This window comes from Protopterus annectens, chromosome 14.part0, assembly GCF_019279795.1.
Source record: "Protopterus annectens isolate FY-2018-M chromosome 14.part0, PAN1.0, whole genome shotgun sequence".
In the NCBI taxonomy this organism is placed as follows: domain Eukaryota; kingdom Metazoa; phylum Chordata; order Ceratodontiformes; family Protopteridae; genus Protopterus; species Protopterus annectens.
In genome coordinates, this window is record NC_056748.1 from 331,587,636 (window position 1) to 331,613,664 (window position 26,029).

The following is a 26,029-nucleotide window of genomic DNA, read 5'->3' on the forward strand; positions in this document are numbered from 1 at the left end:
TAATTTGTAGTAGCCTTATGCAGGATAACAAAAATACAACTTTGCTAAAAATAAGCCTTAATTGATATGCTGTTACAAGAACTTCAGTATCTAATCAATTGTCTAGCCAACAGTAGCAAGTATAATGTAAAAAGTGGCAGAAAAAAAACAATATTCAGGCATGCATATCAAGCAAGAAAGCCAAGTTTCCAGTTTCACTTATTTTGTTAGGTTGTTTTAGGTATTTAAGCAAATGAATCTTATCTTTGTGGTGTGCAATTTATAGTTTTCTCTTTAACCAATGAATCATTAAAAATACACTTTCAGTTATGTATTTGCAGTTTGGGATAAAACTGAAGTGAAGTTTAGGTTTAATATTTTATGTGATACTTGTAGTGGAGTTTGCAAACATTTTTCTAATTTAAGAGATAGCATTTGAGGAAGAAATGCTTGCTGCTGGAAGCTGTGATAGGGCAAATATTAACGCTGCCCTTGTTTAGTGCATCCGTGTGTAAAAACGCCACAAAAACATGATGTTGATCAACATCTACTTGTTGAAAGCGATAGAGCCTGTAACATTTATAAAAAGCAAGTACTAAAGTAACTTAATTATATATGACCCTTAACTCTGTGCTTGTAAGAAAAATTCTGTGTAAAGAAGTGATGAGGCATGAAAGCTTATCTGTTAAATGTTTGTTTTTATTTTGGAGTCATTATAGCATTCTGACTTTTGTCTAGTGTATGAAAAACAAGAGTGTATTTGTCTTGCTACTCAGGTTCGAATGCAACACTGGAGTCTCATTATGGAAAGTGTCGTTCCTTCAGATAAAGGAAATTATACATGCATTGTGGAAAACATCCATGGGTCCATCAACCACACATATCACCTTGATGTAGTTGGTAAGGGTAACGTATTAGCATGTTCTGATATTAGCTATGATCTTTTGCACATTCCTAATCTGCTGGTGTACTGATGGACTTATGTTTTGTTAGACGACATGGACATTTCTGAGACCATATGGTGGATTTTAGTCAGAATGTTGTGAACAGTGGACTCTTTCCTGTATTCCAAGTTTACTTTCAGTTGCTTTGCTTTAGCTGTTGAATACACTAAAGTTGTGGTAGTTTCATCATTGTGGAAGTGCAGAAGTAAAATGAAATTAGTGCATGGGTCTATCACATATATATAGGGACACACACATGTGCTTCCATCACATACATATAGGGACTCGTGTGTGCTTCCATCACATATATATGGGGACTTACATGTGTGCTTCCATTGCATATAGGGTCTCACGTGTGTGCTTGCATCACAGACATACAGGGGCACATTTGAGTTTGTCACAGGTATATAGGGGAGCACGTGTGCTTCATTCACAGACCTGTAAAGGGGCACATATGTGTGGTTCCTTCACAGACCTGCACAGGGGTGCACGTGTGTGCTTCCTTCACAGACCTGTACAGGAGTGCACGTGTGTGCTTCCTTCACAGACCTGTACAGGGGCACCTGCGTGTGCTTCCTTCACAGACCTGTACAGGGGCACAAGTGTGTGCTTCCTTCACAGACCTGTACAGGGGCGCACGTGTGTGCTTCCTTCACAGACCTGTACAATGGCGCACATCTGTGCTTCCTTCACAGACCTGTAAATGGGTGAATGTGTGTGCTTCCTTCACATACCTGTACAGAGGCACATGTGTGTCCATCCTTGATTTACATATAGGGACACACTTATATAAATTAAGAGGGAACATTTGAGAAACAGTGTAGAGAACAACAGCAATTTGTTTTAGTTTGGTAATAGGGACATAGGAATAATAATAGGCAAGTGATAACTGGCACCATAAGAGGGCTAATCATATAAACCTTTAAGAAGACACACTTAAAAGTTCACTTCTTATTAAACTTTGGAAGCACTTAATAGTGTCCACCTCCCAAATCAAGCAGGGCTGTACATAATAAACTGGTTTAATCTTATGTCTGTCCAGCCAGTCATCAAGACTAGCCTTAAAGGTAGTCAAAGTAGATGTTCTTCGTGTTTCACTGTTGCAGTCATTGCATTTGGGTAATCTGCTAGCAGGTTGCCCTCATTCAGCCTGAATAACAAAGTCTTGGGTCCTGCGTTGGTCGCTGTCTCCTCTTCCATGATGTCAGGTTGTCAGGGGTATAAAACATGCAGCCAACGCCATTTTCATCCGTCTTTCTTGGCGGGCAGTGCCCGAAGCAGAAGCAATTCGCAAGTGCCGGTCGGCCGACTCCTGAAATTTTCGTTTTCGAGTTTTAGCACCAAAGTCTTCAATCTAAAGCTAAGTACCCAGTTGGGGAAACTTTTTCTTGCTCCTTTCCGATGTCAGTTTGTTTGTTTGTGTCTTTCGGCTTTTCCCGGTTAGGGGTCGGGGTCGCCACAACGGAACTCCGGTCCGCTAATGATTGGCAGTAGATTTTTTATGTGCCGAGTTTGCCAGCCCTGACGCACAACCTTCAATGAAGGTACACCCATTCACGCATGTCTCCACACAGAAGACACTCTAGCTGAGAATCGAACGGCACAACGTCTTGCTTTGAGGTGACAACGCTATCACAGCACCACCACCGCAGTCCTTTCCGTAAAAGTTAATAATTGCATTACTTGTGGGATGCAAATATCTCATAAGGATTTTCATTTGTACTGTATTCCTTGCCTAGGCCCTGATCACGATGTGCCTTGCTGTCGGTTTTGTGCTAAATTTAACCAATGCACTATTAAGCATCAGTATATTCTTGCTTCTAAATATTTTGGTTCAAGATTTAACTACCCTGAAATGTCATCGGTTAGCAATCCGACTACCGGAGTTCACAAAAAATGCAAGGAAAAAGACAGAGACAGACTGTCGAGGTCCAAAACCGACGACAAAGCTTCTCCTAAGCTAGTCGCCGGTTCGCTGGTACTCAGTGAGGCGCTTTCGCAGCCCCTGATACCCGCTACTTTTGAGTTGCAGGCCTCTACCGAGACCCATTCGGAGTCCAGTATGCCACGAGATTCGCAAAGTATTGATCCCATGGATGTCTCTCCCTTGGATGGGTCTGGAGCCGCTGAGCAGGCACCAGCTTCTGAGGGTGTTTTCAGGCCTCAACATTTTTATATTAAACTGACGCCATCAACAAAAACAAGTTCAAAAACAACTTCTATGTCTAAAAAACTGACGCATGAGCCACATGCTCAGTCCCCTGTGCCTAAAAAATAAATGATCAAAATGGCTGAGGATTTAATTACCTTGATCAGGGGTTCCCAACCCCCCCCTGCTAAGAGGCCTAGGCAAGGCACTGATTATGAATCTTCAGATCAGGTTTCCATTTCTTCTGATTCCTCTTCTGATCAGGAATTTTCTATTCCACCTTATGAGGATTCTGATGCAGAGGAATCCATCCCATCTGCATCTCCTCCTGAGGATTACTCTTTTGGAGAGACTTTGCATACTTTTAGGGAACATTTTCACTGGGAGAGTCAGGACCTCTCTGAATCAAAAAAGAGGCTTGGGGATTTCCTTCTTCCACAGCATAGGCCTTTGGCAGTACCTCCTGTATTAGACATTGTTGATGATGTGTTCTCGGAATCAAGCATAGCTCCTGATTCCCTGCCTCTGGCTCCTAGTAAGTCAGACAGATATTACAGGATTCCTGACTCCCACAAATTTCTTTTCAAAAATCCTGCTGCTGATCCTGAGACAATTTCTCAGGGTCCCAAGGGTGTTAAGGCTTCTACAGCCAAAACTCCTACCCCTTCTGACAGAGATTCCAGGGCGCTGGATAGATGGGATAAGAAGGTTTATACGTCTGTGACCTTGGCAATCAGAGCTTTAAACTGCCAGTTTCATATGCTTAAATATCAACAGCATGTTATGGGCTTACTGAAACAGAAAATGATGTTGATTTCTGATTGTGTGGAAAATAGAGTTATAGGATTTACTGCATTCAGCAGAACAGGTTGGAAAGCATACTTTGCAATGTGGTTTTGATTCCTTGGAGGCGTCTTGCAGGGCTGCCGTAACTGGATCTGTGATAAGAAGGCGTGCCTGGCTCAAGGAGCAAAATCTGCCTGATCATGTTAAACCTAAATTGTTGGATGCCCCTTTACAGCATGATAGTCTGTTTGGTAATAAGGCAGAAGAGGTTTTAAAGAAAATGGAAGACAAAGGTAAATCTATGCAAACTGTAAAAGATTTCTTGCAAGTGCAGCCACCCAGGTTCAGTAGGCACTGGCCTACTAAGAATTGGTCCTTTCCTGTGTCCAACAGAGCCACTCAGGGCAAACGCAGGTGCTCAAAAGGCTCCAGATGTCAATCACAGAGAGCTTACAGGTCAAAGCAATGGGGTGCCTCCACCTCCAAATTTGGAGGTAACAAAGCACAACCCGACAGTAAGCAGTCTCAATGACTTTTCTCTACAATCTCCAAACACTTATCTTTTGGCAGCCCCCTTGGGGGGAAAACTAGCACTTCATGCTCAAAATTGGCAGTTAATTACCCAGGACAAGTGGGTACTAAACATAGTAACCCAGGGGTACAGATTTCATTTCCATATTTTGCCAGTTCCAAACAGATGGCCAGGTCTGCCACAAAACCAGTGGGCAGAGGCCCAGAAACAAGTTATGTCCCTCATGGATACAGGGACTGTTCAACCGGTACCAGAAAAGGAAAAAGGACAAGGATTTTATTCAAGACTTTTCCTGGTACCCAGAAAAGACAAATCATGGCGTCCAATACTGGACTTATCGATTCTGAACACGTTCCTGGACATTCCAAAATTCAAAATGCTGACTTTACAACAGCTACTGCCTATGCTAGGCAAGAATGCCTGGTTAGTAACTCTAGACTTTAAAAGGCATACATGCATATCCCAATAAGAAAATCTTGCAGAAGATACCTCCACTTCAAAGCAGGTTTTTTGCATTACCGATTCTCTGCACTGCCCTTTGGCTTATCTACTGCACCCAAAGTCTTTACTAAGTGCCTGGCACCAGTAATTGCATTTTGTAGACAAAGAAACATTCGAGTTTATCCTTATCTGGACAATTGTTTCATTCAAGCAGGGGACAAGGACACTCTTCTTCAACATCTGGCATTTGTAAAAAGGCTTCTATCATGCCTAGGGTACACCATAAACAAAAATAAATCACAACTGGTACCCTCTCAAATAATTACATTCCTGGGTGCAAGCTTGAATACAGCTGCCCAGATGGCTTACCTCATGCCAGACACACAACTGCAATTGACAACATACTTCAAACAAATGGCAACAAAAACCCAGTTGTCTGCAAGACAAATTCTGCAGGCTTTGGGGTTAATGGCATCCTGCATTCTACTAATTCCATATGCGAGACTGCATATGAGGAAACTTCAGTGGTACCTAAAATGTTTATGGAGCCAACATTGTCACAGCCTGGAAACAATGATTCCTCTCATATCCTGCCTACAACAGGAGTTTCTTTGGTAGGCAGAGACATGTCACCAAAACAAGGGACTGTGATTCACTCTACTCCCTGCCACCCAAACCCTAACTGCAGATGCATCAAACTATGCTTTGGGAGCCCACATGGCAGGGAGATGCATTCAGGGCAAATGGACCCCAAACCAAATGCATCTGCATATCAACCAGAAAGAAATGCTAGCTGTTCAGAATGCTCTGACAGCCTTCAAGGACTTACTTCATCCAGGACAACTACTGATAAAGATGGACAACACCACGGTTATGTGGTACATAAACAAGCAGGGGGGGTACCCATTCCTACCCCCTTTGCAGACTAGCCATGGCCTTGTGGAACACAGCCTTGACTTACCAAATACATCTTCAAGCCCAATTCCTACGAGGAAAGCAAAATACTCTGGAAGATGACCTAAGCAGAAACCTTATGGACCCACACAAATGGAAACTGGATCCACAAATCTTCAGCATGATAACACAGAAATGGGGAAGCTCAGACATAAATCTATTTGCCAACCCAAAAACTGTCAGTTGGACAAATTCTGCACAAGAACTCATCACAAAAAAAGCATGGAAAGTGGATGCTCTATCCTTCAGCTGGAAAAACATATCAGTCTATGCCTTTCTCCCCTCTGCTTCTACTCTCCAAGGTCTTACTAAAAGTCAGACAGAAAAAAACAAAAATGATCCTAATTGCTCCGGACTGGCCTCGCCAACAATGGTACCCGCTTCTAACGAATATGTCACACCTTCCTCCGTGGTACTTGCCTCAAACACCTCATCTATTGTCTCAGCAGAACTGTCAAATTCTGCACACCCAGCTCCAAACTCTGAGTCTTGCAGCATGGCTAATCAACTAATTATTCAAACCACATCTCTCAGTAAACCTGTGATGGATGTCATTTTGGAAGCCAGAAGGCCTAGTACTAGAAAATCTTATGCTGATAAATGGAAGAGATTCTGTGCTCGGAACCAAGCACAAGGAATAGACACAGCAAAGCCCAATATTCCTCAGATTTTACAATACTTAACTGAGATGCTTGACAAGGGCCTATCTTTTTCTTCAATAAAAATCCATGCCTCTGCCACCTCGGCTCATTACAACATAGAGCCTCCCCTCTTTTCTCATCCACTGCTGAAGCAGTATCTGAGGGGCCAAAAATGTAAGGCCTCCCAGGAGAGCGCCTACTCCTGCATGGGACCTCAATTTTGTGCTGGAAAAACTCACCCTGCCTCCTTTTGAACCAGCAGCTACTGCAGATATAAAATGTATTTCTTGGAAGACAGCTTTTCTTTTGGCAGTCACTTCAGCTAGAAGGGTTTCAGAACTACAGGCTCTCATGGCAGTGGAGCCTTTCATTGTTTTTTACCCAGACAGGGTGGCCCTCAGGACCAATCCTTCTTTTATGCCTAATGTAGTACCCATTGTGGCTCTTAACCAGACCATTTACCTGCCAACTTTTTTCCCAAATCCGCAGAACAAGGGGGAGCGGATTCTGCATTCATTGGATGTACACAGACAACTAAGATTCTACTTAAACAGGACAAAATCTCTAAGAAAGTCTGAGCAACTACTGGTAGCATTTGCTGCAGGATCAGAGGGGAAGGCTATATCAAAGCAGACTATTTCTAAATTTTATAAGCCATTGCATTCCTTTCTGCTACTTGCACCATGGTAAACCTGTGCCCAAGGGGATCAGATCCCATTCCACCAGGGCTGCCTCTACTTCAGCAGCTTTTCTCAAAGGGGTCCCAACCAGAGACATTTTAGAAGCTGCTATTTGGAGCTCAGTTCATATGTTCAAAAAGCTTTATCATTTACCTCTCTTCTCTAAATCCAGGGCAGGCTTTGCCACTGCAGTCCTGCAGGACCTTATAGCTGCTCCTAATGCTGTTTAGTTCCATCCTCCCATCCATAGCTTTGGGATTCTACCCAAATGTAATGACTGCAACAGTGAAACACAAAGAACATAGTACAGTTGTGTACACTTACCATAAATGTAGATGTTTGAGTGTATTCACTGTTGCAGTCCAGGTTATCCACCCGCCAGCCCCCTTTCAATACCTTTTCTTTCCTTTACTATACTCAAAAGCCTTTGTGGTGTATTTGCTTTTAGTTTAAGGTAAATTTTATGTTTCTAAGGGGCATTTATATACTTACAGTTTATACATATAATTTTGCTCCCCATTTGGGGGGCACCTGACATCTGGGGCAGGAAAAACTGATTAAAATGGCGTCGGCTGCATGTTTTATACCCCTGATGACCTGACGTCATGGAAGAGGAGACAGCAACTGACACAGGACCCAAGACTTTGTTATTCAGGCTGACTGAGGGCAACCTGCCAGCAGATTACCCAAATGTAATGACTGCAACAGTGAATACACTCGAGCATCTACATTTATGGTAAGTGTACACAACTGTACTTTCTTTGCTTGACCTGTAGCAATAACATGTTTCATATGCTGGGGATACATTGAATTGGTAACCTGTGTCTCTACTAAGTTTTGTTGGGTCGCTAATACAGGTGTTTAGCCTCTGGTTGTACAAAGAAGTAATAGGTCTTTTGTGTCTTGATGATGACGATGATGATAGTCCTGGAATGGCACTTATTTGGGAACTAACTGTAGCTGTATCACATGGGAGAGCTTTATTTTTAGGTCTGTACATGTCAGAGGCCAGAGGTAGTTAATTCTAGACAGATGTTGGGCATTGTTTTGTGGGCATAATATCGCTGACAACAGTGGCAAAAAAAATCAGTGAATGCCACATTAACCTAACAGAGTCTGATGCTTTGTCACTAAACACATTTAAAAAGTGATCTCTACAAGTTGTTGGGATTGTGTTCAGCAAACCAAAATTAGTCACCTAGCCTGTTTCATTTAAAATCTTGTGTTTTTGTAAGTTTTTATGAATTTTGTTACTGCCTGTCTGAATTTCACTGTACAATGACTCCATATGTTGCAGCCTCTGGGGAGCAGAGGTTATCTCTTACTTGATGAAGACGTATAAGTATTTTCAGGAAAATCCACTATGGCAAAGCCCATGTTTTGAGTCTTCTGAAATAATTTTTTGACTTGACAACATAGAAGAGTACATTCCACACTGTAGCAAGAGGAAAAATAGCAGCCGTAATGTGCCTGCTAGGTGAAAGGAAGACCTCTAACTTTAAGCTGAAAAAGCTGAAGGCATGAAACTGTGTTTCTTGTAAAAACATAAGAGCTATTCAGCAGTTACAGACCTTCACCAAACTTGATCTACTGCTCCATAGCTGAGCTACCAAAGCCAAAGTCTGTATATCACATTTATAGAAAGCGTACTGGCATACTGTATGTACCACATTTATCGGTAGTGCACAAGCATGCTGTGTGGACCCCATTTATTGATAATGCACAGTCATACTGTGTGTGTACCACATTTATCGGTAGCGCACAAGCATACTCTGTGTACCACATTTATCGGTAGTCCACATGCATGCTGTGTGTACCACATTTATCAATAGTGCACAAGCATACTCTGTGTCCCACATTTATCGATAGTCCACATGCATGGTGTGTGTACCACATTTATCGATAGTGCACAAGCATACTCTGTGTCCCACATTTATCGGTAATGCATGGGCATACTGTGTGTACCACATTTATCAACAGTGCACAAGCATACTGTGTGTACCACATTTATCAACAGTGCACAAGCATACTGTGTGTACCACATTTATCAACAGTGCACAAGCATACTGTGTATACCACATTTATGAGTAGTACACAAGCATACTGTGTGTACCACATTTATCGGTAGCACGCAAGCATACTTTGTATACCACATTTATCAAAAGAGCACAAGTGTACTCTGTATACCATGTTTATAGATACCACACAAGCACCTAATAGAGGAACCTCAGATGTTAGCTGCCTACAGGCTACTCTCTATTAAAGTAAGGAAAATGGTTGGGAGAGGACAACTGTAGATAAAGAGACCTGAGAAATGAATGACTCATGCACGACATGGTTCTGTGCTGCCTTTAATTCTTTACTTGTCCTCCACTAAATTAACCATAATATGTGGAGTGCAATAAGAACTTTTATGTGCTTAAAACACAATAAGAATTTTTATGTGATCACAAAAAGCGCCAATATTCATACCTTTCATATAGTAGAGTTCCATTTCTGAGAGAACTACAAAGCATCGGTGTTCTAAGTTACTGACACAATGTCTGCTATCCATGATAGATGCACTAAAAGTCAAGGAAGTCACATGTTCAGAGGCTGTTAAGTTAGTACTGGGCTAACAGCCCTTGCGAACCATTTTTAAGCCTATCCAAGTTTCATGCTTGGTGCATGGAATTACCTATTTCATTTAGTGTTTAGATTAACACTGTTCTTACCCATTCATGGGCTATATTTGTATTGTCACTAATGGTAGTAACTAGGATCTTACCATAGATATTTGGAATGTCTGCAATTGTGGGTTAAATCATTTGTAAGCTGCCTTTGTCTGTTAGTAGTGCTGGAGGTGAGCCCGGGGGTGAAGTTAGTATTACCCATCCATATATCCAAGTTGCGTTTATAGTTAGACAGGAATGAGCTTTGTTTTACATGGATTGGGGAGTCTGTTCCATAGCAGTGGTATGATCTGTGAGATGCATCTGTCCCTCAAAAGCATTCCGTTGATGATGCAGAACAGGTCTAGATACCCTGGAATGAGTTTTTCTGATGTGTAGTAAGTCCAGCAGTATTTGATCAGAGGATGCCTTGTGTACCAGACACCGATCGCCTCATGACAGGCTTTAAGAGACTGAGTGTAGTGACAGAGTTTTGAGATGGTCCATGTAGGGCAAATTGATTTAAGCTTATTATCCTCTTTGTAAGGTGTCTGTGTTGATTGTTCCAGGTTCTGCAAGTGTATAGACAGATGCATACCAAAGGGAGCATTATTCTCAATGATTGGCCTTATGTGGGCTGAGTAAAGGGAGACAATGACCGCCTTGGACCTGAAAGCAATCCCTTTGCTAATGAGCTGCATGAAATAGAAGGGTTTCTTCATACAGTGGACACATGATGGTCAAAAATTAGGTCACTGTCCACATAAGTTCCCAGATCCCAAACAACTGGGTCAACTCTTAGGCAAGTATTGTCAGTGTGGAAGTTTTTTGGGGCTGTTGACTTCCCAGAGGATATGATAATGCATTTTTTGCATTTAGCTTTAGACCATGATTCTGACACCAGTTGTTTGTTCGGTGTAAGCCTTCCTGCAGAATGGCTAAGTCTTTTGCGAATTTGATAATGGTCATCTGCAAACTTGGTCTAGTGCCTTAGTATTGGCTCGAATGTCCAAGAAGTAGATGCCAAACAAGAGAGGTCCTTAGGGACTCCAGTGGTAACTGGTCTTTTAGTGGAGGTAGTTTCAGTTATTTTGATCTCCTGCATTCTGTTTGTATGAGCCAGGTGGCAATCTAGTGGGTGACATAGGGGTTTATTTCTAGCTTATTAAGTTTATTTGACTTATTGCCAAGATTCTCTGAGAGTGGGTCTCTGGTGGTACCATATAAATCCAGAAAATGCATTATGTAGTTAAAGACTAATGCAGTCAGCTGGGAGACCCTTGGGTTATATGCTTATTTAGTTCTGGAGTGTTGCATGTTCTGGCTACTATGTTTACAAACCCGTAATGTGGACTCTAGGGCATATGGAATTGTTCCCAAGGTTGAGCTGTGTGAAGATTCTTTTGTCTATCAGATGTCCGAATCTATTTTGTTACCTTACTAAGGAGGGATCACTGCCTTTCTTGAAAGAGTTTTGGGAGAAAGCTGTTTCTCACAATGACTCAGCAGTACTTTCACCCATTCATGATAAATGTGTGAAACATCCTGGTGCATTCTTGAAAGAATTTTGAAGTTCTCGTTCCTTTGAAGATTTTCTGGATAGCAGCCTCCAAAAGTTAACACTGCTTCATGTTTAAAAGAAGTGGGGTGTAATAGTATTCCATACTTTCCATTTGCCTTGTTTGTACCATATTAAGTATATTCATTGCCTGGTGGTTATGGAATCAAGAGTGAGGAGCACCTGAAGAATGTGTCTTATAATGACCTGTAATGTTTCAATGATCTTTGAGGGACTTCTTATGCATGACATAACATGCTTTTCCAGGTATCTATTCATTAATAATGCTTGGTGGACAAGTAAGTAAGTCCTTTTAGAAATTTGGCATTATGTCTGAATCAGGCAACAGAGAATCACGTGAAAATGAAAATTTTGATTTTGGGGATATTACCTTATCCTGCCATTTGCTTAATTTTTCGGAAATCTTCATTGATGATGTAAAGGTTGAAGTAGCTTTATTTTACCAATCCCAGAGCAAGACCTTCTTCTTGACATGTACATTCCATCAAACATCCTTTTTTTTGCACTGGCAGACCTCTCAACTGTCCTTATTTTTCTTCCTGTTTTCAGCCCTGATTTACCCCAGCAAAAGAAGTAGCTATTTTTGGAAGGTATCCCTATTTTCAGGTTTGATTAATCCCATCCCATAATTTTCTGAAATCGCTCATCACACATAATTTTGGAGCTGTCTAGTACACAGAAGACCACACTACATGATCAACATACAGGTAGCACTGGTAATTTAAAGAAAGAGGACCCAAATCATACATCTCCCTTTTTCAGAAGAAAAATAAATGACCTTGTATTGTAGATTTTTGGAATCCAGTTTATTAAAATTATACATTTTACACTGTATCTTTGATAATGTGCTTATATTTTACATCATTTTTGGCACAGTTTTTTAAAAGTGTTTTTGAGTTGTATACCACATTCCTTCTGGAAGCAGAAAGTCATATGTACTATTTTCTGTTCAAATTTTATGCTAATTAGACGTATAGATTTTTAGCTGTTGTCCTGTTTTCAGTGTTTTCATGTTGAGACGTAAGGCAGATGCTTCTTCGGCTAGAGATTGCTTTACTCTATAAAACAAGTCTTGAAGTTTATGAGCACATTACAACTGACCTATTGCTTCTAGGTTGCAAGGTAATGCTTATAAAAATATACAGCCTGAATTGTTCCAGGTTAAAATACTGCATATTGATTTAAGATTGTAAACCCTTATAGAAAAAAAATATATATATATATATATATATATATATATATATATATATATATGTATATATGTGTGTGTGTGTGTATATATATATATATATATATATATATGTATGGGTATACTTTGTTTGGTAGAAAACACATTTCACCAAAACTCATTTCATTGAAGCCTCATTTCACTGAAAATGAATTGCCTGAGCACAATTTTCTGAAAGCTCACTTCACTGCAAACTCATTTGACTGAAACTCATTTCATCTAAACAGGTATATGCCCTGTTCCCCACTGTAGTACAGTCCTGGAGTTAGTATATATAGTAAGGGGAATGTGGGAGGCACAGCCCCCCACCTGTTTTAAATGTTGTAAACCATAGGCATGCATTATTACAAGTCAAATGAATACTCTTTCCAGAAAATAATATATGCCCAAACTGTGTGTGTGTGTGTGGGGGGGGGGCTGTGCCCCCCACCCCCCAAATATATATACTAACTCTATACTATAAATATATATATATATATATATATATATATATATATATATATATATATATATAAATGAAAGAAGTGGCAGAAATGCCCAAAAGTGAACTATTAAACTTTGTAAAGGCACCGGAAACCATCTGGTCCACTCAACAGAAAGTTTTATTCCAAAGCACAAACGAACAATTTTAAAAACTCCCTGCATTTATCACGATTATTCTGGATGGTGCCCCTGGTTCTGGCAGTAAGATGTTGAAGATACGGTATAATCCGGGAGGCCAATAGTGCCACAGACTAAATATTGGAACTCTCTTTTCACCACCACCTATTAATAATAATAATACTTATTACTGACTCTACAAGTTTAAACATGTGGGCAAAGTACTTAAGCTACTCACCAAGAAAGCCTTGGGGTGTGTATATTTATATAATTACTTATGTGGGTAGATATTTAGAATACATTTACTGACCATTATTGTGTTTAGTTATCAGTTAGTATTGTGCTTTCTGCCTATTTTGTATCATCTGAAGTTATAAAATGTGATCTCTACTGGTTTTCATTTTTACCCAAGTAAGTAAAAAGATAAAAAAAGACTTAATAATGTCCTTTGTCTTGAGGTTTTAGTTTGTTGAGAAAAAAAACAGTGCTTTAAGTAATCAACCTTTTAAAACATGTTTAACAAAGTAGAAGGGTACTACATTAAGGATTTTGTAAAGCAGAAGTAAGCAATATTTGAAAACATCATTAAAATGAACACTAATGTTTTAATGTGTAAATTGTTAAAATGTTTTCAAAAGCTCCATCGTTGTGAAGAAAAAACAAGTCTGACTTCCTTGTATATGATACCTCAGCTTTGCCTAAGGTCAGAGACAAACTAGAACATGCTGTGTCATCCAGATGTCAAAGTTAATGTTTCAGCAGGGATTCCAGGCATTCTGCGTACTAACTTGTTTAGAAGCATTTAGCTCACTGTTTGGCTTGAGATACGTATTGTCTTGTAATCATTTCATTTAAGCCATATTTGGTGATTAATTAGTCTAGTACCATAGTGATAATCGAATCCTAAGCAAACTCATATTTGTGATGTACCTTCAACAGTTTGTGTACACATCTATAAAATGACCATCACCGTCCATACAGAGATGAGCATTTGTATTTCTTAACTGTGTATTTACAAGCAAAGAAACAGTTTTTCAGTCCCTGTTAAACATATTTGCAAACTTGCTTCAATAGTTAAGTATTAGCACATGAGTCAAGAACTTAATTAAGGAGCTTTAAACTCTCATGAAGCAGAGTGTCTCATGGCTGTGGTTTTATTTTTGGAGATAATATACAGAGACAACTGGAATTAAGAGATGTTGTGTTCATCTTTGGCAGTGCATTTGTATGCAGTCTGTAAGCTTGGTGATGTAATACATGGAATATTTCATATGTGTCACAGCTTTAGTGCACATGCACATTTGAACTGGCAGAGTCCGGTGGTCACACAAAGTACTTGAGTACGTATATTATGTATTAAGTAAAGACCACTTGGACTTCATATTAGAGTTAAATGTGTGGTCTAACAGCATAAGATTTAAGAGAGACTAAGTTTAATGTTATTTTAGAAAGAAAGGTTTAATGTATACCTTTTGCAACTAATGTCAGCAATTGCTGTACAGTACTTTTAAGTTCAAACCAAGGAACAGTTGTAGTTCACAAAATAATTTAATCAGAGTATGCTAATGAATGACACACTTTCCTGGTATCATTTTACAAAATAACTGTGGTTCATCTTTTATGTCATAAGATGGCTGAATATGAAATTAATAACACCATCTGTATAAATGGCAGCATTCCAGAGAAGGACTGGCTTATTATTCTTGAAATTGTTCAGATGTCTTTCCTGTGTGCCTCCATGATGCTGTGTTAAGCAGTCAGCCCCAAATTCAGCAACTTAATTAGGTTTGCATGGAGCTTATATCCCCTGCAGTGGAACGTTTTGGCTCATGACTGATAAACTTAAGTCTGCATTACTCAACATTGCCATATGAGCAGAGAAGTTTTCGTTTTTTTTTTTTAATGCTGCTTTGCCTTATGTGAGTTACTTTTCACTAAGGCAGCTTATTTTGATGGCTAGCCTTATCAGACAAACCCTTGAAATGGTGCAATAATTCTGCATTACTTGTTAATTTACTTTCAGTGCTAGTGTAAGTTTAACATATATGTGAATTAGAGGAGGGGTACTAGTTATTTGTTTACGGAGGTAGATGTGTTGTCCTACTGGGCTACATCCATTTGCTTTGGGGACCTACAGAGAAAAGCTTGAAAGTAACAAACACGTCCAGATTTAGAAAATAACTTACAACATTCACAGAATGTTTTTTTTTTAAGACTAAAAGAGGATGAACCGTTTTTCTGATACTTCAGATATGGTTGGTACAAAGTTACTGCTATACATTCAAAACAGGTAATTGTAAAGCTTAGCAACAGTAGAAGGTAGCAGCCTAAATGAAAATTATTCTGGTTAGGTATAGTCACAATATTCACTTAAAAAATCTACAGCTAAATATAATTTTTTTTTTAATTTTTATAATTTATTTTTTTTGTGTCGTATTTACCATGTGTTGTAGTTTCTATGTCATTAAATTAATTTTTTAGAACGATTTGTTGGCTAAATGTTTTTACTTAAATCTGGGAATATTTTTATAAAATTGAAAAAGCATACCACCCCCCCCCCCCCCAACTTGCAATGTCAGGATTTGGGAATACGTGGCACTTAGGTCCTTCAGAAATTGCTTGCCGGATCATATTGAATGAGGCCTTGCTCAGAAGTGTGTGCTGTTTTGTGGAGTTTGTCCCTTCCCCCATATTGTTTGACTATGTGATTTTTATGTGTAAGTGGGGTAGGGTCTGCAGAAAACACTATATTTTTCATTCATTGGCACACAGATTATTTTATTTTGACAGGACAATCTCTGAAGTGATTTTCAGGCAGTCAGATCTCAGTCTTACTTAATTGGAGGTAGGGTCTAGGCTACACTTGTATGCAGGGAGGAAACATTCTGGAAGCTGGTGTACAATTGCTGAAATCCTGACTACACCCCTTGGTAGAACCACTGCTGACTAGCTTAAGAGAGGAAATCACTAACTTGTGGACAACTAAGAACATGAACAACTGGCATAGTAAGGAAATGTCGGTGATAAAATATTGTATATTTAGAATACTGTCAAATATGAGCACTACTTCCCTGCCTGAAAAACATTTTGTCAGGTAAAGTACAGAGCCTGTTGGAGGTGAGATGTTGTCTGTCCCTTAAACTGTTTTCAGGTTTTGGGAGTAAGTTTATTTTCCATGGATAGTAAAATTGTTATCTGACTTGGAGAAAAGTTGTTATAAAAATGTGACACTATAAGTATTCGGCTACCTTTGGGATTGTCTGTGTATTTGAGTGGTTGATAGCTGCATGACAGATCATTGGCTCCTTTCTCTCTTCTTGTTGCTCCAGGGTTCAGTCCTAAATATATTCATTGCCTGTGAAGAGTTTACATGTTGTCCACATGTCTGTGTGGGCTCAGTTTCCTCTAACCTCACACCACAGTGCTGTTTGATTGGTCTCTCTAAATTATCCACATATATTATGTTTAGCTATGTATTTTTGGACTGGGTCATGGATGAAAGGTGGCTGAAAATAATCACTTCATTTAGCCATGCTAACTGCCGTACCAATTTACTATCTAACACTGAGCATTTTGTTTTAGTTCATAACTGGATTGACAACTTTGTGGGGTTTATTTCCTTTGTTTAGCATTTTATTGATATAAACCTGTTGACTGATGTTTGACTTTTCTGTATTATTCTCTTGTACATATGTTACGCAGATTGCTGTACTATACCCTGTCTTTCCTTGGATGACACTAAAATGATCCATCTGGACCAGTTACCATATGGTAAATAAATGCATAAATAAATAAATAAAAAGTTTGCATGTTCTCTGTTTTCGCCAGGGGCTTCATTTTCTTCCTCTTCCAGAGTACTGTCCCATCATCCTCTGGGTAGAGGAATTAGTGATGCCCTAAATTTCAGTGTGTGTGTGTGTGTGTGTGTGTGTGTGTGTGTGTGTGTGTGTGTGTGTGTGTGTGTGTGTGTGTGTGTGTGCGTGTGTGTGTGTGTGTGTGTGTGTGTGTGCGTGTGTGTGTGTGTGTGTGTGTCTGTGTGTGTGTGTGTGTGTGTGTGTATACGCGTGCATGTGTGTGGGTGCGCGCAAGCATGTGTGTGTGTGTATTTTCTGTACAGGATAGGCATTCTGTATAGCTTTAGTTTTGTGCCTTATGCGTTTTGCTTGCCTTGATAAGACGCGACTCCCAACTACTCTAAATTGAGAAAAGCTCATTTTCTAGTGGTCTAAATGAAGTATACATTTTGGTGTTGTATAGCATAAACTTGTTGTTGTTGTCTTTCAGCTTTTCCCGGTTAGGGATCGTCACAGCGGCACTCCGGTCCGCTAATGATTGGCAGTAGATTTTGATGAACGCCGAGGTGCCAGCTCGACGTTCAACCTTCAATGAAGGCACACCCATTTACGCATGTCTTTCGAATGCCACCCGAACCGCGGGGAGGACATGCAGACTCCACACAGAAGCCACTCCCCGCACTCCAGCCGAGAATCGAACGGGAGAACCTCTTGCTGTGAGGCAACAATGCTACCGCTGCACCACCGCATAACCTTCTTAATGAATGATAATTACAGTGCTCCTGAATGCCAGATGGCAAAACTGAAATAGTGTCCAAAAGTAATTCTGTTAGGGCTTAGCCTTATAGGGCATTATTGGAAATTGTATATCTTCCTAAAGAAGATCTGTATTAAATGTAAATATATGTGGATAATGCAAAAAATATTCTTTCACTCAGGTGAAAACAAAGCCCAAAGAGAGTCAAGAACTGCAGAATTTATCTCTTCTGCAAAGGTAACCTTTTATTTTACTAGCAGAATTAAATCTTTCATTTGGACGTGTAGGAAGAGATTTCAAAATATTAGGCCAATGGAAACTTTTACCTTCTGCTATGTCCAGATTTGTTGAAACTTAGTGTCTTTTGTCATTAAGTGAAAGATCATGTTGTTGATGCTGAATTGCATGGACTGTGACATTGTTGCCAACGTATCTTAATGGTGTCATTGAGATCAGATGACTTGAAGTCAAGTGAAAAAGAGAGTTATTTAATTTATAGCGCTTTTCATTTTTCTCTACGTTTGTGTAGGTTTGAAGGGTAGTGTGTTTAGAATTGTGGTCATGGGGGTGCAGGCTGTCAAAAAAGGTCTGCAAAAATGCTGTGCATTTAAGTTGTGCATTAGTTTGTTTTATTTTGTAATCCTTTATGGCTGCATTATTGTGGAGTTCTGGAGTCTGATTTGCAGTGATTTATGTCCCAGTGTAATGGGGCTCTGTGTTTCACATCTATCTCTCTCTTCTCTGCACAGTAAAGGTTCAGACACTAGATAAAATACAAATTTCTCAGTAAATTTTCGTCCCTTGCTGACTGCTAAATAGACAGAACCTCTGTCTGTTTATGGCCCATTAATTCCCCATCCATTGGGGTGATAACCAACTCAGAAAAGCCGTCATTTACATGGCCGTCGTTCATTGGCCTCCCCCCCAGTACATGTCCAACAACACACCCAGGGTTCAGCTTGCAAAGGTCATCAACAAAGGTGTGTTGCTCACTTCCATGAGTGATGTAACCTATCAGGGCAGCCCTTTCCCACTTAAAGCCAGTATTCCCTTGGGGTCTTTAATCTTCACCAGAGATTCAACCATGGGAAGTTATGTCCTGTACATGTACTCCCACACTCTACTCCAGGTGAAGTGATAAAGCCACATCACCCAGCTCCAGTAGGTACTCGAGTCACCATCAAACTCTGTCACCTGGGTCATAATCAGATATTTATCCCACTACACCTGTGGTGCTGTCTGAAAATTTTGCTTTTCAGGTGTGAGGGGTGTAAGAGCATGAATATTGCATTCTTCAGGTCTAATAGTGGTTTGTTGAAGCATGTCCCCTCTAATGGCATGTAATATTACATACAAGAATGTCAGTAGCTGTACTGAGCTGTAGTACAATTACTGCGATTCTCTTTCAGATGTTCTTCATGTTTCACTGTTGCAGTCATCACATTTGGGTTATCTGCCTGCAAGTCGCACTCAGCCAGCCTGAGTACCAGAGTCTTTGGATTTCTGTGTTGGATGCTGTCACTTCTTCCATGATGTCAGATCATCAGGGGTATAAAACATGCAGCTAATGCCATGACATCAGTCTTTCTTGCCGTGCGGTGCCCGAAGCAGAAGCAGTTCGTAAGTGCCGGTTGGCCATCTCCTGAAATTTTCATTTTCGAGTTTCAGACCCAAAGTCTTCAAAAAAAAAAAATAAGATAAGTACCCCGTTGGGGATCCTTTTTTCTTGCTCTAATCGATGTCAGAAAAAAATAGTTGTCTTGCCTGTGGAAAGCAAATACCTCATAGAGATTTTCATTCTTACTGCGTCACCTGTTTAGGTCCAGACCACGACGTCCCTTGCTGTCAGTTTTTTGCCATGTTCAACGCCCAAACTATTCATCATTGGGCTATTTTTGTAGCCAAATACTTTCGTTTTCGATCTCCGTACTCCAAAATGGCTTTGTTAAGCCATCTGACTACCGATCTTCCGAGAAAACGTAAGGATAAAGACAGACAGACCACATAGGTCCAAAACTGCCGACGATATTTCCATTCATCTAGTTTCCAGTCCGCCGGTACTCAGTGAGGTGCCTTCACAGCCCCTGATACCCACTACTACAGATTCGCAGGCCTCTACTGAGATCCATTTGGAGTCCAGTATGCTGTGAGATGCTTCTTTCACTATGGAACCTGTGGATGTCTCTACCTTGGATGGGTCCAGAGCCGCTGTGCAAGCACTGGCTTTTGAGGATGTATTCAGGCCTACAGACTTTCATATAAAACCGACGGCATCATTTCCAACTAGAAATACCAAATTCCTCAGGCCTAAAACTTGCACTGCACCTAGAAAACCTATGACCAAACCGCAGACTCGGGCCTATATGCCTCAAAAACAAATGCTTAGAATGGCTGAAGACCTTATTACCTTAATTAGGGGAAGCCAGCCTTCACTCTCTGAGAGACCTAAAACCGATTTTCTTTCTGATTCTTCTGATTAGGAATCTGATATCTCTGCTCCTTCTGATTACCAGGATTTGCCCTTATGTACTTATGAGGATTATGATGCAGAAGATTCCATTCCCTCTGCTTCCCCTCCAGAAGATTTTTCTTTTGGTGAAACCTTGCATACCCTTAGGGAGCATTTCCGCTTGGAAAGCCAGGACTATTCTGAATCCAAAAAGAGACTTTAGGAATTCTTACTCCTGCCTCAACATAGGCCTCTAGCTATCCCTCCTGTTCTGGCTGTTGTAGATGAAGTATTCTTGGAATCTAGCCTTACCCCATACAATTTACCTCCAGCTCCCAGAAAACCTGACGGGTACTACAGAGTACCTGACTCTCACATGTTCCTCTTCAAGAATCCTACTGTGGATCCAGAGACCATTTTCCAAGGATAATACTGATTGCACCAGACTGGCCATACCAGCACTGGTACCCCCTCTTGCGCAGTATGACACTGCTACAACCATGGCACCTGCCTCAGACCCCTTCCCTGCTGTCCCACCAGGCAGGCCAGATTCTGCACCCTCAGCTTCAAACCCAGAACCTTCCAGCTTGGCTAATTCCATGAGTTCTCCTCTAGCATCCCTCAATAAGCAGGTGCTGGATATCATTCTGGAGGCAAGGAGGCCTAGTGCCAGTTTCATATGTTAAAGTATCAGCAGCATATTTTGGGACTACTTAAACAGAAAATGATGTTGATTCCTGACTGTGCTGAACACAAAGACTTGCAAGATTTAATGCATTCTGCAGAACAAGTTGTTAAACATACTTTGCAAGGTGGTTTTGATGCTTTAGAAGCATCTTACAGGGCTGCTGTCACTGGGTCTGTACTTAGAAGGCATGCTTGGCTTAAGGAACAAAACTTGCCAGATCATGTTAAAGCTAAATTACTGGATGCACCCTTAAACCAAGACCGCCTTTTTGGCAACAAAGCAGAAGAAGTCCTCAAAAGGATGGAGGAAAAAACTAAATCTATGCAATCTGTTAAATATTTCCTACAAGTACAGCCTCCCAGATTCAGTAGGGATTGGCCTTCAAAGAACTGGTGCTTTCCGGTCCCTTTCAGGCCTTCTTAATCCAAACCCAGGAACAGCAGACCACCAAGACTTCAGTCTCGGGCTATGCACAGATCTAAGCAGTGGGGGGCTCCCATTTCCAAAGCAGGTAGTAGTAAACCACCCTCCCTATGGAAAAATGGAACAATGACTTAACCTTAACCCTTCCAAGTCCTGCTTAACTGCTTGCTCCCTTAGGAGGAAAGCTCACCCTGCTTGCAAAAAACTGGGAACTCATTACCCAGGACAAATGGGTTTTGAACATAGTTTCCCCGAGGATACAGATACCACTTCCACACACTACCAACCCCAAATGGTTGGCCAGACCTCCCCCCAAATCAATGGGTGGAGCCCCAACAGCAGGTTCTCTCTCTTCTCAGTATCAGGGCTATTCAACCTTTCCCACCAGAACAAAGGTGACAAGTTTTTTATTCAAGACTTTTTCTGGTACCCAGAAAAGAAAACTCCTGGCATCCTATCCTGGACCTCTCTATTCTCAACACCTTATTGGTGGTTCCAAAATTCAAAATGCTAACTCTTCAACAGCTTCTTCCTATGCTAACGAAGGATGCCTGGCTTTTGCAACCCTAGACTTAAAGGAAGCTTACCTGTATCCCAGTAAGAGAATCCTGCAGACAATACCTACATTTCAGGGTGGGCTCCATGTACTTTCAGTTCTCTGCACTTCCCTTTGGCTTATCTACTGCACCCAGGGTGTTCACAAAGTGTTAGCGCCAGCCATTGCATTTTGCAGGCAGAGAAATATTCAAATTTATCCATACTTGGATGATTGTCTGATTCAGGCAGAAAGCCAGGAGTTGCTATTACAACACCTGGCATTTGTAAAGAAACTTCTAACCTCACTGGGGTACACCATCAACGAAAAGAAATCTCACCTAGTACCCTGCCAACAGATTGTATTCCTGGGAGCAAGCTTGAACACAACTTCCCAGATGGCATTCCTCACTCTGGAGAAACGCATTTATTTGACAACCTACTTCAAACTATTGGCCACAAAACCCCAGCTATGTGCAAGGAAAATACTGTAAGCCCTGGGGTTCATGGCCTCTTGCATTTTACTAATTCCATATGCGAGACTGCATATGAGGAAACTCCAATGGTATCTAAAAGGTCTATGGTGTCAACATTCTCAGGACCTGGAAACCGTGATTCCTATCATTCCTTGTATAAAGACAGAGTTCCTTTGGTGGGCAGAGGCCTGCTACCGCAACAAGGGATTCCCTTTCACTCTACCCCCTGCTGCCCAAACCCTAACAACAGACGCATCAGACTATGCATGGGGGGCTCACATGGCAGGGCAGTGCATTCAGGGCAAATGGAACCTGAGACAGATGCACCTGCATATCAATCAAAAAGAAATGTTAGCTGTACTTAATGCTCTGACAGCCTTCAAAGACCTTATTCTTCCAGGACAACTATTGGTGAAGACAGACAACACCACAATTATGTGGTACATAAACAAACGGGGGGAACTCACTCCTACCCTCTCTGCAGACTAGCCATGGCTCTGTAGAACACAGCCTTGAGCTACCAAGTACACCTACAAGCTCAATTCCTGCCAGGCAAACTAAATTCACTGGCAGACGACTTAAGCAGAAATCTCAGGGACCCACACGAATGGAAACTAGAACCCAAAATATTCAACCTCTTGAGGAATAAATGGGAGACTCCAGTGGGAGACCTGTTTGTCTCCCCTCAGAACTACCAATTGAACAAATTCTGCACCACAACTCCCCACAGTCAAACTTGGAAAGGGGATGCCCTGTCCTTTATCTAGGAAAGCCTCTTGGTTTATGCCTTTCCCCCTCTGCCTCTCCTTTTGAAGGTTCTACTAAAGATCAAACAGGGCAAGACAATTCCTTAGAGGGGCCAAAAATTTAAGACCCCCCCAGGAGAGCTTCCACTCCAGCCTAGGACCTTAACTTTGTATTGAAAAAGCTCACTCTTCCCCCCTTTGAGCCAGCTGCAACAGCAGAGTTGAAATTCCTTTCTTGGAAAACAGCCTTACTTCCAGCCATCACTTCAGCAAGAAGAGTGTGTGAATTACAGGCCCTCATGGCAGTGGAACCCTTCATTATCTTCCATGCAGACAGGGTTTCCCTCAGGACTAATCCTTCCTTTATACCCAAGGTGGTGTCTAATGTGGCCCTAAACCAGTCCATTAATTTGCCTACTTTTTTCACTAATCCACAAAACAAAGGGGAATGAATACTGCACTCTCTGGATGTGCACAGACAACTTAGATTCTATTTGGACAGGACTAAGCCCCTCAGGAAATCTGAGCAGCTACTAGATTGCTTTGCTGCAGGGGCAGAGGGGAAGGCCATTTCAAAGCAAACCATTTCCAAATGGATAGCCCATTTCATTAATTTCTGCTACAAGCACCATGGAAAACCTACCCCACAGGGGATAAGACCACATTCCACCAGGGCTGCATCTACCTCTACGGTATTTCTCAGAGGAGTCCCTACCAGAGACATCCTGGAAGCTGCTACCTGGAGCTCTGTACATACCTTCAGCAAGCATTGCCACCTGCCTATCTTTTCTAAATCCAGAGCTGGATTTGCCACAGCAGTCTTGCAGGGCTTAATAGCTGGCCCTAATTCTCTTTAACTCCCTCCTCCCTTCTTTAGCTTTGGGAATCGACCCAAATGTGATGACTGCAACAGTGAAACATGAAGAACATAGTACAGTTGTGTACACTTACCATAAATGTAGATGTTCGAGTGTATTTACTGTTGCAGTCCTGATTACCCTCCCTCCAGCCCCCTGACTTCTCTTCCCCCTACTCTTCCTTCTTGTTTGGAATATATTTTTTCATGTGTATTTGCTTTCTGATGGGGGTGTACTGTACCATATAATTGCTTCCTGTTGTGGGGGCACCTGACATCGTGGGCAAGAAAAACTGATGTAATGGTGTCGGCTGCATGTTTTATACCCCTGATGACCTGACGTCATGGAAGAAGTGACAGCATCCAACACAGAAATCCGAAGACTCTGGTATTCAGGCCGGCTGAGGGCTACCTGCAGGCAGATAACCCAAATGTGATGACTGCAACAGTGAATACACTCAAACACCTACATTTATGAAGTGTACACAACTGTACTTTTGTCTTTAAGGTTTAACAGTGCTATCATCTTAGTGATTACTTCCCATGGTACCAGTGTTTGTACTACTGGGGATATGCCTCTGCCAAATTGATGGCCTCATAGCATTCATTCTCTAATATTTGCTTTATTCAGTTTGCGGTCATTTTAAGGTGAAGCTTATCCCAGTAAGTAGTGGGTGCAAGGCAGAGAAACTAATGTTGGGTATGATGCCAGTCTGTTGCAGCACACATACCAACACACACCATGTGCAGATATGGAAGATGACTATTTGGCTATTGCAAGTCTTTGAAATGTGCTGTTTATGAAGTCTGCATTGTTTTCTCACTTTCCCCATTGCCTTTCTGGAAAGGAAGGTTCTAGTAATCCATACTGTGCTGTGATAACACCGGGATTTGGTTCTTGTGGGCTTGTCTTCTCTTAGTTTTAGAAAGTGTGATCAAGTTATCTGGGCTTCAGATTTGTTTAACTGTATAAAACAAGATTATATTCTGTTTACAGCATGGAAAACTAGCTTTACCTGTGTACTACTGGACATTTTCAATCTGTAAGCATATATATACACGGTTAGAAATTGTTGCTTACTACAGCATTGTGGCTGGAGCTGTATATAGATGGACAACTTGTTGCTTAAATAAAAGATGTTAAAAACATAATTTGAATGAATCCAGGCAGTGTGACAAGTTTCTGACATATTTAGTTTACCTTCTGGTTGGAAAGCTGTTTGTTCTGTATGTGTAGTTGCACCTAGATGAAAATTTCTGTGTGCTTTGCCATTCCTTAGTCAAAGCATACATTTTCTTGTGTGTACACGTTGGGAGATCATTCCTAACATGCAGTTGATTTTGTAAGAAATGGTTTAAAACAAAATAAGCTAAAAGTCCTGTAATATCTGAAACTGTCCTGAATGAGTCAGCTGTCTAGAAAAGGCTATAACCGTATAACCTGGTGAGACATTTGTAATGCTGTCACTTTACTGTGCATCGCTCTAAGCGTAGAAAAGAAGCACGGAGGTCGAGACCAAAGTTGTACAAGCTGTCGACTTTAGTTTGTCGACCAAGGGAGCATGTAGGCGTGTTTTATTTTTATTTTATTTTATTTGTTATTTATTTATGTATTTTTTTACTAAATTTGCCATTTGACTTGCAGAACAAATTTAATGTACTGCTGAAATAGAAATGTAAAACGGATTCAAAACAACAATTACCAAGTTAAGCCTGCAGCTACTCACATGTAGATGAACATTTCTTCCAGTTTCATGACCATATTTGTATTGCACACATTTTTACTGCATTTTAAGGTCTGTAGGGTATTTGCACTGAATCGTTTTAATCCAAGAGAATGCAGTGTTCATTTACAGATTAAAATGTGCTTTATCTCAGAATTCTGTCAAAGCCCTTCCACCTTAATTTACAAAGACTTAGCCTTAACATCATACATTTCTTACTTTTCTTTCTAACTAGGCCCCATAACTTGGCCCAACATGCTTTTCTGGCATGAATGTGTATTTACTGAGTACGTTTTGACAGTAATAAGCCTCGGCTTGACGTGCTTGCCTCAGAGCTTACAGTCTGGGACTTGATGAGGCAAGGGAAAATGCATGCAGGAATCCACACTGCAGCTTGCCCTCAGGTGGCAGGTTAAAG

At 40.9% G+C, this 26,029-nt stretch overlaps 1 protein-coding gene across 9 annotated transcripts in view; it reads left to right on the plus strand.

Annotated features, from left to right (window-relative positions):
- FGFR2 (fibroblast growth factor receptor 2) overlaps nucleotides 1-26,029 on the plus strand; it is a 490,361-nt gene that overhangs the window by 160,793 nt on the left and 303,539 nt on the right. For all 9 annotated transcript variants that reach the window (XM_044056062.1, XM_044056068.1, XM_044056067.1 and 6 more), the window contains one exon: nucleotides 756-879. In XM_044056062.1, the coding sequence (XP_043911997.1) occupies nucleotides 756-879 (124 nt within the window). The remainder of the gene's footprint in view (nucleotides 1-755; nucleotides 880-26,029) is intronic.